This window comes from Eptesicus fuscus, chromosome 9, assembly GCF_027574615.1.
Source record: "Eptesicus fuscus isolate TK198812 chromosome 9, DD_ASM_mEF_20220401, whole genome shotgun sequence".
Taxonomy (NCBI): Eukaryota; Metazoa; Chordata; class Mammalia; order Chiroptera; family Vespertilionidae; genus Eptesicus; species Eptesicus fuscus.
The window spans coordinates 69,764,259-69,777,504 of record NC_072481.1 but is presented as its reverse complement, the minus strand read 5'-3'; the positions used below and the strand labels follow the sequence as shown (position 1 = coordinate 69,777,504).

At 42.8% G+C, this 13,246-nt stretch overlaps 1 protein-coding gene and 1 pseudogene across 1 annotated transcript in view; one reads left to right on the top strand and one right to left on the bottom strand.

The window, feature by feature from the left end:
* C9H1orf146 (chromosome 9 C1orf146 homolog) overlaps positions 1–7,283 on the bottom strand; it is a 28,188-nt gene extending 20,905 nt beyond the window's left edge. The window contains exon 1 of the mRNA XM_008154720.3: positions 7,181–7,283. Coding sequence (XP_008152942.2) covers positions 7,181–7,249 — 69 coding nt within the window. The 5' untranslated portion in view covers positions 7,250–7,283. The remainder of the gene's footprint in view (positions 1–7,180) is intronic.
* Positions 374–3,936, top strand: LOC103298002 (N-acetylglucosamine-1-phosphotransferase subunits alpha/beta-like; annotated as a pseudogene).
* Positions 7,284–13,246: the final 5,963 nt, after the last annotated feature.

Genomic DNA, 13,246 nt, shown 5'->3' with positions numbered 1-13,246 from the left:
GGCTGAGGTGCAGGTGGAGGTGCAGACTTGTGGAGTCTGGGGAGAGGCTGCGGAGAGGAGCAGGTTGGGGAGAGGTGGCCAGGAGTCTGGCACTGAGGCATACCCAACACTCTGCACCTAAGCAGCCATTTTCTCCTGAAGAGATAGCCCCTCCCTGCAGTCTCCAGGCAACCAATACAGCCACACCCAGGCTACACCCTGAGTGTTACAAAGGGATACCAAAAAAAAAATCTGAATAAGTCCCTGAGAGCCCTCAGAGACTGGGCTAAAGAGAGGCCATTCAGTCCCGGAAAGCAATACAGCAACCTCCCCAACTACAGCCCTGTCAGAAACAGCTACTTGAGAGATTAAGATTGAAATTGGGCAGACAGCCATGCCCATGGACGAGGTATACAACTGGGTGAATGGCACCGACCTTGAACTACTGAAAGAACTGTGGCAAGTCAGGGAACAGATTGAAGAGGAGCAGAAAGCCATGAGAGAAATCCTTGGGAAGAACACAACAGAACCAATTAAGAAGAATGAGAAGCAGCTGCAATGTTTGCTGACACACTGCATTAAGGTGTCACTGCTTGTCCTGAACCCACCCCTGCCTGCCAAGGTCACACTGAAGGACCTGCCATCTCTTTACCCTTCTTTTCATCTTGCCAGCGACATATTCAATGTTGCAAAACCAAAAAACCCTTCGACTAATGTTTCAGTTGTTGTTTTCGATAGTACTAAGAGTATTGAAGATGCCCAGCTGAAACCTTTAAGAGAAACAGCAAACAGACAGTTTGGAGGGGCTATTTGACCACAGATAAAGAAGTCCCAGGGCTAATGCTAATGCAAGATTTGGCTTTCCTGAGTGGGTTTCCACTGACCTTCAAGGGGACAAATCAACTAAAAGCAAAATTGCCAGAAAATCTTTCTTCTAAAATAAAACTGTTGCACCTGTACTCAGAGGCTAGTGTAGCACTCCTAAAATTGAACAACCCCAAAGATTTCCAAGAACTGAATAAGCAGACTAAGAAGAACATGACCATCGATGGGAAAGAACTGACCATAAGTCCTGCGTATTTATTATGGGATCTGAGTGCCATCAGCCAGTCCAAGCACAATGAAGACATTTCTGCCAGCCGTGTTGAAGACAATGAAGAATTGAGATACTCACTGCGATCTATCGAGAGGCATGCACCGTGGGTTCGGAATATTTTCATAGTCACCAATGGGCAGATTCTGTCCTGGCTGAACCTTGATAATCCTCGAGTGACAATAGTAACACACCAGGATGTTTTTCGAAATTTGAGCCACTTGGCTACCTTTAGTTCACCAGCTATTGAAAATCACATTCATCGCATTGAAGGGCTGTCCCAGAAGTTTATTTATCTGAATGACGATGTCATGTTTGGGAAGGATGTCTGGCCAGATGATTTTTATAGTCACTCCAAAGGTCAAAAGGTTTATTTGACATGGCCTGTGCCAAACTGTGCTGAGGGGTGCCTGGGTATCTGGATTAAAGATGGCTATTGTGATAAGGCTTGCAATAACTCGGCCTGTGATTGGGATGGTGGGGATTGCTCTGGTAACAATAGAGGGAGTCGCTATAGTGCTGGAGGCGAGGGAACCAGGAGCTTGGGAGCTGTCCAGCCCTGGCACTTTGGCAGAGGAATAAAGTGTCTCTTACTGTAATCAAGGTTGTGCAAACTCCTGGCTTACTGATAAATTCTGTGACCAGGCCTGCAACATCTTGTCCTACAGGTTTGATGCTGGCGACTGTGGGCAAGATCATTTTCATGAATTATATAAAGTAACTCTTCTCCCAAACCAGATTCACTATGTTATCCCAAAAGGTGAATGCCTGCCTTATTTCAGCTTTGCAGAAATAGCCAAAAGGGGAATCGAAGGCGCCTATAGAGACAACCCCATAATTCAACACGCTTTCTTAGCCAATAAATGGAAAACCATCCACCTCATAATGCACAGTGGAATGAATGCAACTACATTTTAATCTCACACTTCAAAGTAGGGACGACAAGGAGTTCAAAATCCAGATCGCAGTCGAGGTTGACACAAGAGAAGAACCGAAACTGAACTCTACCACCCAGAGGTCTTACCAAACATTGGTTAGCCCCATAACACTTCTTCCAGAGGTGTAAATCCCATTTGTGGATATTCCCGAAGAAAAATGCTTCCCAAAGTTCAAGAGACACAATGTTAACACAACAGGGAGATCCTAAGAGGAGGTGAAAATTCCCCTGGTAAATATTTTGCTCCTTCCAAAAGAGGCCCAGTTGTGTCTCACTAACTTGGATTTGCAACTAGAACGTGGAGATATCACTATGAAGGGATACAACCTATCAAAGTCAGCCTTGCTGACATGGTTTCTGATGAACTCACAGGATGCTGAAGTAAAAATAAACCAGGCTGTTATCACAAAGGAAAGAAATGAGAGTGTGGCGGCTCCACTGGTGAAACAGGTTCACAGAAGCACCTGGCCAAACAGTTTAGGAGCACCTGAGAGATTAGAGAGGTTGACTTTTCCAACAAAGACAATAAAAGTGAATAGCCACTACCAGCGTCGGACTCCACCCTGGGACTTGGAAACCAAAGCAAGCTTTCGATCTGAAAGTCGGACCCAAAAAGTGGGACTTGGGAGTGTGTCCAAAGAAAAGCTTTCATCTCTGATTGTTCCACAGAAAAATCAGGTGCCCAGAGAAAAGAAAATCATAGGGAAAGGACAAGAGGAAAACAGAATAGAGGACAATGCTGAAAATCACATAGGTGTTCATGAAGTATTGCCTGGAAGAAAGCTGCAACATTATACAGACAGTTACCCAGGCTTTTTGCCTTGGGAGAAATAAAAGTATTTCCAAGATCTTCTTGATGAAGAAGAGTCATTGAAGACACAGTTGGCATACTTTACTGACAGCAAACTTACTGGGAGGCAACTAAAAGATACATTTGCAGATTCCCTCCAATATGTAAATAAAATTCTAAACAGCAAGTTCGGATTCACACTTAGGAAAGTCCCTGCACACATGCCTCACATGATCGACCAAAATAGTTATGCAAGAACTGCAGGACATGTTCCCTGAAGAATTTGACAAGACATCATTTCACAAAGTGCACCACTCTGAGGATATGCAGTTTGCTTTTTCTTATTTTTACTACCTCATGAGTGTAGTTTAAGCCGCTGAATATATCTCAAGGTTTTGAAGTTGATACCGACCAATCTGGTGTCTTATCTGACAGAGAAATCCAAACACTGGCTACCAGAATTCATGACCTGCCTTTAAGTTTGCAGGATTTAACAGGTATGGAACACATGTTAATAAATTGCTCAAAAATGCTCCCTGCTAATATCACTCAGCTAAGCAACATTCCACCAACTCAGGAAGCAAACTATTTCCCCAATCTGCCACCCGTCACTAACAGTCTGTTAACCAGCTGTAAAACAGTAACTGATAAAATCCACAAAGCAGTTAAGGACAAAGACAAATATAGGTTGGAAATCATGGGAGAAGAAATTGCTTTTAAAATCATTTGTACCAATGTTTCGCATGTGGTTGGCCAATTGGATGATATAAGAAAAAACCCTAGGAAGTTTGTTTGCCTGAATGACAACATTAACCATAATCATAAAGAAGTCCAGACAGTGAAAGCTGTGCTCAGGGACTTCTATGAATTCATGTTCTCTGTTCCATCCCAGTTTGAGCTGCCAAGAGAGTATCGGAACCGTTTTCTTCATATGCATGAGCTGCAGGAATGGAAAACGTATCGAGACAAACTGAAGTTTTGGCCTCATTGTGTACTAGCAACATTGATTATGTTTACTATATTCTCGTTTTTTTTGCTGAACAGTTAATTGCCCGTAAGCGGAAGATATTTCCCAGAAGGAGAATACAGAAAGAAGCAAGTCCCAATCGAATCAGGGTACAGAAGATCTTCATTTGAAAGTCATCTACCTCGGCATTCACTGATCATTTTAAAGCTTGGCAAAACAGAGATGTCCTCATGATGTGAATCTTAACCAGCTTGGCCTGAAGAAGAAAAAACATCCAGGACAATACTTGTTTTGTGGTGTGAGTATAGCCTACTGACCAGGGATTATGAACATTTGTGTGTTGAGCAGTTCTGAACTGGTTTTACTTTTAAAGCATTTGCTCATGGACCTGTCATTCTTTTAATGAAAAGGGTCACTGACAAGAGACAGCTGCCAAGTTCCCACAGCAACACGGTCAACTTCAACATGAGAAGCCTACGCCAGCTTGGGATTGCTGGGAGATTGGGAAAGACCCCAGTTTTTGCATTCCAAAGCCTTTTGCTGTGGTTCTACATTTGGTGTTTCTTTTTTCATTTCTCATTTTTAAAATTAAGTAGCTACTAAGTTAGCTAGTAATTCTTGCTCCTAAAAATAATGAATTGAGATGTCTAAACATGTTTTTAATCAGTGTTATTTAAATAATGCAGCAATATCACCTTCTATTGGCAATATATAAATTATTAATTTTATTAATGTTTAAGACTATTAAGTGGTCTTAAATGACTTACAACTTCTGACAAACTCAATGACTGACCTCTGGAATACTTTGTCCTTGTTTCCTCTGTCCCCTAAGAATACTATGATTTCATGTGGAGATCTAATTGTAAAGGGCTAGACCTAAGTAGCAGAGCTACTTGTCAGATGTAATTATGTTTTGTAAATGTACATATTTTAACAGAAGTGACTCATTTTAGAAATGAGTACTGCTGACGGTACTGACCTTACAGTGTTGTCTTTTTTAATACCCATCAGTATATCCCAATTTATTTTATATAATGCAGGGATGAGCAAACCTTTTCTGTAAAAAGCCACATAGTAAATATTTCAGGCCAAAAGAAAAAAAAAGAAAGAAAAGAAAATGGTCAGACAGGCTAAGTGGGAAGATTGGTTCTGCCAGCTGGCAGTCAAGGTGGTGGAGATAGACACAAACACAGGAGCAGTGGACCCCTTGGAACTTCAACACGGTGCTGACTTGCTAATAGGAAACTAAGAAGCAGCAGACAATACAGAAGAGTGGGATCTTAAATCAGCCCCCATGAGGCATTAAAACTCGGTGGAAATGAATGACACTTCACTTTTTCATTTTTATTTTATTATTATTTTGTTATCTCTTTTTTATTTTCTTTTTTCATTTGTTTATTTTTTATTTCTTTTCACATTATTTTTTATCATTCTATTTTTATTTTTTATTATTTTATCCTTTTTAAATTAATTTTGTTCTTTCGCTTTCTCTTTCTTCTTATCCACTCATCCTCTTTCTACCTCCTCTATACTGAACTGAGGTCCTCCCCATATTCATCCAATTTCTTAACCTTCCTTTCTGTATTTAAGCTCGGCCTCTACAGATTCTGCACCCACCCTCTCTTCTGAGGGTTTGGTGTTTGCATTTTTTGGTTAATCTATTTGTTCTGTGGTGTTTTCTCCATATATATATATATATATATATATATATATATATATATAATTTTTTTTTCCTTTTCTTCTTTTTCTTTTCTCTCTTAGCATTTTTTTCTCTCCTTGATATGATTTGTGCTCTCTTTTCTCTCCCCTAATTCTCTTTTCTTTGGTGGTCACTTATATTGGGGTATTCAGTGTCATGAGTACATTTGTGTTTTGTTCCCTTTGTGTCATGTCTTGTTGAGTTGCATTTTGTCCTGTTTGGTCAATGTGGTACAGAGCGAGCCACACAACCAGACACCCGGAGAGGAGACTCCAGCCAGGAGCGAGTCAATAACACTCCAGACCCAATTACAGAGGCAGGAAGATGGTGGCAGTGAGGAAGAGAACGTGAATGAGTGAAGGAGCAAGAGGAGTGTGTGGACATGTGGGTGGGTGTGTGTACATGAGTGAGGGATAGTTAGATCCTGCAGGACTGGGCTCCCCTAACCAGGCAGTCTCTGCTACCAGTTCCAGGGCGGCTGGCTCTGCCGCAGAGGCTGCACCTTCTTGAAGGGGAGAGCTGCTGTGACTGGGAGACCAGTCTCACTTCCACCCAGGGTGCCTTCAGACACCACCAGGGACTCTACAGCCACCCCTACTAGGGATCTGCTGCCTTGGCTGTGGTTCTATGGACACCAAGACTCCATTCACCTTAGCCACAGGCTCCTGTGAGATCCAAAGTGCACTGCCCCTCTGGCTGGCCCAACACTTTAGCCTAGGGTGCCACGACCACAAGTGTGGCAGCCATGTGAGCAGCCCACCCCCATCCAAGGAGCAGCAGCCACACAAGAAGCCCGCCCCTGTCTGAGGAGCAGCAGCCTCATGCAGCCCACCCCCGTCCAAGGAGCAGCTGCTGCATGCAGCCCACTCCCATCTAAGGAGCAGCAGCCGTGAGCAGCCGGCCCCTATCCAATGAGCAACAGCCATGCGCAGCCTGCCCCGTCTGAGGATCAGCAGCCCTATGAGCAGTCAACCCCTATCTGAAAAGCAGCAGCCCCGTGAGCAGCCTGGCCCCGTCCAAGGAGCAGCAGTCACACACAGCTGGCCCCTGTCCAAGGAGCAGCAGCTATAAGCAGCCTGCCCCCATCCGAGGAGCAGCAGCCGCACAAGAAGCCCATCCCTGTCTGAGGAGCAATAGCCGCGCGAGCAGCCTGCTCTCATCAGAGGAGCAGCAGCTGCAATCAGCCTGCCCCCATTCAAGGAGCAGCAGCCGTGCACAGCCCGCCCCTGTCCAAGGAGCAGCAGCCACATGAGCAGCCTATCCCCACCAGCCAGCGGAGCCACCACTGCTGCAAGCAACCGTGTGAGCAACTCCCACCTGAGGAGCCGCCACCAACTGAGGAGCAGCCACTGCTGCGACCATCTGAGGAGCTGCGACAGCCTAAGGAGCAGCCCCCGCACAACTCTGACACCTATATCCTTTGGTGAGAGCACAAACCGGGAGACAAAGAAAGAGGAATCACCAGAAAAGGAGCTAAGTGAAACAGAGGCATGCGATATGTCAGAAAAAAGAATTCAGAATAAGGGTCATACAACTCATAAACTGGATGGATGAAACAATCAACAACTTGTGTAAGAAGCATGAGCGGGGAAAAATAAAAGAAGCATGAGCGGGTGTGTGTATGTGGGGAGGCAATGGGGGGATAAAGACACATATGTAACACCTTAATCAATAAAGGGGAAAGTAAAAGATCAATGGCCCAAATGCCTCTTTACCTTAAGAGATGAACTAATAATAATGGTGGTTGTCCATTTTATATTTTCTTTTTCAGTACTTTCAGCCATCTGTCTTTGGATCAATCCAAATTCTAATGGTGCCACAAACTAAGAAAAAAGAACACAAAAAAATGTTTGTTTGATAAGTGAGTAAATTAAAGATAGAAATAAAACTAGGTTAATGGAGACATTCTTAAAACTATCTGAAAGTCAAAATTGGACATTGAAAAGTATCTGTCTTATTATATATTAAATTAATTTACTACTATGCTTTCTATTAACAATTATTAAAAGCAATGATTCTGACAACTCACATTTTTCACCTTGAGTGTGATATTAGCTATGGGCTTGTCATACATTGCCTTTATTATACAGTCATGCACCACAAAACGTTTTGGTCAACACAGACTACATATATGGTGGTGGCCCCATAAGATTATAATGGAACTGAAAAATTCTTATCATGTAGTGATGTCATAACCATTCTTTGGTTTTGCAACCATAGCATAAAGTTTGCAAAAATCAACAAGGCTGTGGTGACATGGCAAACAAGTTTAACCTGGGCATGGATGACAGTGACACTGAGGAGCTCCTAGAGGTGGCTCCTGAGGAATCGACTACTGAGGACTTGTCCAAACAGGCAGAGGAACACATCACTAAAGAATATGCAAGAGAAAAGGAAACTGCAGGAGAAGAAAAAGAAGAACCTCCAGAAAATTGACAGTGAAGGGTTTCGCAGAAGCTTTTACGTAGCTCAACAAGCCCCCTAAAAAGTTTAAAACATGGACTCCCAACACCAAAAGGTTTTGATTAATAGACAAGAATGTTTGTTGTGCCTTATCTATATATATAAAAGCCAAGCAACCGGAATGACCGGAACGACTGGTTGCTATGACGTGCACTGTGGGGCCAGCCAGCCAACATCACACGTCCCCTCCCCCCTGCCAGCCTGGCCCAATCGGCCCCCATTGGGGCAGGTTGGCCAGACCCAATCCATGCACGAATTCATGCACCAGACCTTTAGTATGCTTATAAATAAATGTATGATAAAAAAGAGAGAAAAACTAAGCAAACCACTATAGATGTATTTCTGAAAAAAGTGACATCTCCTTAAGAAGAGGAGCAACTTTTAATCCTAAAAGCTCCATTCATAGTAAGTGCCCTATACAGGTGGTATCATTTTTAAATCTTTTATTCTATACTAGAGGCCTGGTGCACAAAAATTTGTCACTCAGCAGGGGGTGGGGGAAGGTGTCCCCCCTCAGACAGGCCTGTGCCCTCTCACATCCCAGGACTCCTCGGGGGATGTCCTCTTGCCAGTTTAGGCCTCTCCCCAGGGTATCAAACCTAAGCTGGCAGTCAGACATCCCTCTGGCAGCCCGGGAGCCCTCTGGGGATGTCTGACTGACAGCTTAAGGCTAAAATGATCCATGTGGTAATCAGTATGAACTCATTGGCAACATCAGTATGAACTCATTGTTAGCTTGATATACAGATGAATACACATAGAAATACATATATATATATATATATGTATATATATATATATATATATATATATGGATTAGTACACACTGGTATACATGCATTAATTTCTTTGCTTTGTCAATTGAGAGAGGTCTAAAAGAAATGATACGCTAACCAGACTTTGGTTTCTAATACCTTTCTCCTATAAAAGGAATGATGGCTCCTTGGAGAAATGGTTGATTCTAGGATGGGAACAGGAAATATGTATGATGAGCCTAGAGCATTTTGTAATGCCAGAAATTAAGGAAGTGATTTAAAACAAAAACACAGAAAAAACCCACAGAGGGGTATGTCAAGAGTGGTGGAACAAACTAAAAGAGATCCCAATAGTCAAAGCTGGAACAATCTCCGCAGCAAAATAAAATACTATTACCTTATAACTCTAAGTATTAAAAATATACCCATAAGTGCATACTGATATAAATGATTAAATAAATAAATGGCAGACAAGAGATAAATCTGACACTTTCCACAAAACATTGGAGAAACCTAACACTACCTCAGCCACATGGTCAAAGTTATCATTAACATTCATAAATCATATTGATAGTATGTACCCTTGATATGATGTATTTTTCCTTTCAGTAACCCAAAACCCTAGTCCCATCTTGAGAAAAACACCAAATTCCAGTAGTAGGGCATCCTACAAAAAATCCAACCAGCACTTCTCAAAACTGTCAAGATGATCAAAAACAAAGAAGGTCTGATAAACTGTCTCAGCCAAGAGAAATCTAAGGAAACTCTGCAAATAGTGATATACTAGTTGTAATCTTGGAACAGAAAACACACACACACACACACACACACACACACACACACACACAGGAAATCTGAATAAACTATGGGCTTTGGTTAAAAATTGTAGTACTATTGGATCATTAATTGTAACAAATGTTCCATACTAATGTAAGATGTTGTTAATAGAGAAAACTAGTTATAGAGTATGTGGGAATACACTGTATTATCTTCTCTTTTTTTCTGTCAATCTAAACTGTTCTAAATATAAAGTCTATTAAAAAACATCCTACCTCTCTTTCAAGGCCCATTATAAGTCCTGCCTCCTGCAAGAAACTATCCCTGAGCCCCTCAAACTAAATGAGACTTGTCCTTCCTCAGAACCCACCTTACAACTCCTCTGTTAAGCACTTATCATACTTGCCTAACAAAATTATTTAAAAACATATTTCATTTCCCCTAATTCATAAGCTTCTTAATGTCAACCAAAATTATATTCGCCATGCTACTCAATACAAAATTAAATCAAAGCAATATTTAGAAACCAACTAATCCAAATGAAAGTCACAGGTGGATGAACAGGTATCAGTGATGGTGAGTTAATATCTCCTAGGTGGTTTTATGCTCCTTTTGAACAACGCTAATAATTAGGAAGTTCCTCCTGCTGAGTTGAAACCAGCTGCTCTATAATTTCCTCATTTATTGCATGAATGAATGAACAAGTTAACTGGCTCTAGGAGAGGAAGCACACCTTCTGTTTTATCTAATACTATATCTCCAACACCTGGTACACAGTAGACGTTCAAAAAATATTTGCTTTTGAATGTTTTGCTAGCTGGTTGGGGGAAGGACTGTAATTTTTATTCCCCTAGCCCCATTAAATTTAATATACTGTCTATGTGATGACAATCTACTGTGTATCTGATGACACAAGCATAACATATATTCATTTTAATCTTTTTAAAATATATTTTTATTGATTTCAGAGAGGAAGGGAGAGGGAGAGAGGGACAGAAACATCAATGATGAGAGAGAATCATTGATTGGCTGCCTCCTGCACGCCCCACACTGGTGATGGAGCCCGCAACCTGGGTATGTGCCCTTGGCAGGAATCGAACCTGGGATCCTTCAGTCCGCAGGCAGACGTTCTATCCACTGAGCCAAACCGGCTAGGGCTAAATCTTTTTTATTGTTGTTATTCCTCACCCAAGGACTGAAAATATTTTTCCCATTGATTTTTTAGAGTGGAAGGGATGGGGGTAGGGAGGGGGAAGAGGAGGAGGAGATTGAGAGAGAGAGAGGGGGGGGGGGGGGGGCATGGACATGAGAAAGACATCGACTGGTTGCCTCCTTTTCCCACCAGACAGCGCTGGGGATTGAACCTGCAACCCAAACATGCCCTTGACCAGAAATCCAATCCCTCACCCTTTGCCTCCCCTACTCTAACCACTGAGCACACTGGCAGGGCAGTAACATATATTCATTTAAATCTTTACACTCGTATACGTAGGGTTTTTCTTAATGTATATATTTTGTATTGATTTCAGAGAGGAAGGGAGAGATAGAAACATCAATGATGAGAGAGAATCATTGATCATGCCCTGACCCGAATCGAAACATGATCTCCTGGTTCAAAGGTCAGGCTCAAACACTGAGCCACTCCCACCCGGCTATAAGTAGGTTTAATAAACAATTTTAACTAAAGCTAAAAGAGGTTAGGTAATTCCGTGCATTAAAGGAATTGGGATCAGCAGATCCCAAGAGTGTACGGTTAACGACCAAGAATGAACCATTAAACCAGGGCTGAGGCCGCCCAGCTCCCGCTGCACCGGAAACGCCCCCAGACCAGCAGCCGCGGGCGCACTCCCTCCAGCGCTGACGGGGCACCTCACCTCACCTCACCTCACCTCACCTCGGCCGGCTCTCCCAGCTGGGGATGAAAAGCTTGCATTGGACCCAGTGGCCCCGTAATCCTTTGTTGTTATGGTTCTGTTCCCCCCCCCCCCCCCCAAGTTTTCAAATTTAAATAAATTTAATACTGCGCAACAATCTCCCGTAAATCCTTATCCCGCTCCGTCGGCTCAGTTCTCAAATGAGAGAGGTTGGCCTACAAAGATCTTCATGGCCTCTTCCATTCTTTAAATGTTTTTTTTCTGGGGGCGGGTGTGCAAGAGATTATAAGCAACATCTATACATAAAATAAAATTTATATTTATATATATATATAAATAAATTCGCAGGTGGATGACCAGGTTTCTGAAAAGGAAGCCGGTCTACAAATCCTACGGGAAAACCTAGGGAACACCTTTCGGAACACACGACTTCCGAGGAAGAAAAGGGCGGGAAGGACCCTCTCTCACCCCATCTGAGCCCTGAGGCAAAGACTTGATCTTGGCAAGTCTGAGGAAACACACACACTGCCGGAACAACAAAGAATAGAGAATGTAAAGTGCCTGGTCCTCAGAAGCCTCATCCCCAAGGCTGCAAACATACCAGATCAGTAGCTTCTTGAAGCCAGCTCGCTGCTCCCAGGCTTCCAGAACCTTCTGTCGGAGGGAGAAGCGCTGCTGGCGGAGCGGAGAGGCGCGAGCTTGTTCTCTGGCCGCTCTAGCCCACCGAGCACCTTCTCCACTCTTCCGGCTTCCGCGCAGCCGCACACCCGGCTATCATGGCTCCGCCCCCTCGGCCAGGGCCCCGCTCCACGTTTCTTGCTCTTCAGGTCGCAAATTTGCACCAACTGTCCTGGGTAAGAAAAAGCAGGGTGGCTTTTTTTGTTTTGTTTTGTCCTTTTTTCCAGTCAGACTTAATTGCCTGGAATTGATTTTTCACAATTTTCTAAGTTTTTGTCCTGCTACTATAAACAACATAAAACCAAAGTGCCCTGTGGTTTATCAAATTATGAAAAAATAAAGACTAACATATTCATTAATGCTTGTAAGTATAACATAGAGAAGCCTGTGTGTTTGCAATTTGGGCCTTCATTGTTTTCAGGCCTAACTGAAGCTCAGCAAGTTATTATGGGCTGGTGCTCACAATTGTAAAGATTTAACAGGGAAGAAAAAAAACAAAAAAACACCACTTACTTGGAGCCTAATAGGGTACAAAACTGTCTATGTGTCTAACTTTATAAAACATGTATTCCTGAAAAGAAAAAAAAAAGTGCTCCAGGAAAAATCATTTGAAGTACACTTGTAATATGGATTAATTATTACCCAGGATACTCATTTTGAAAATTTGGAGTTTGGTAATACTGATACTATTAAAATTAAGTGCACTCTTTCGCTGCCCCTGTTGGACAGTTTGTTAGGACAGACCACACCTTCTGGGTTTGGGAACTCAAGGAATTGACTCAATGACTGGTGTGGGCAGAAGAGGTCAGTGTTGCCAGAGGATCCTCCTTGGAAGGCCCTCACTGTTTCAGAGCAGACTAACAGCAGAGGGGTAGGGAAGGCATCTGAGATTAGGCAGCAGACAGTCTCAACAAGTAAAGTACAAGACAGCATTCCCTCTCCACCTGTGATACTACAAGGGAGACTTAGCTGGGTTGCGAGTGGAAACTAGTTCTGGTAATGAAACTGGCAAGTGCGAAGAAGGATCCTTTCTGGGGAGGGTACTGAAGTTCTGGGCAACTCACCCGAACAGGGAGCGGGGAAGAAAACTGATCTTATTGAGAACCTACTTTGTATCAGGTACTGAACCAGATACTTTACATACACTCTATTAATCTCCATAAATGCTGTAAGTACATGTTATTCTCATTTTAAAGATGAGGAAACTGGGACTCAGAGATTACGTTTTTTGGCC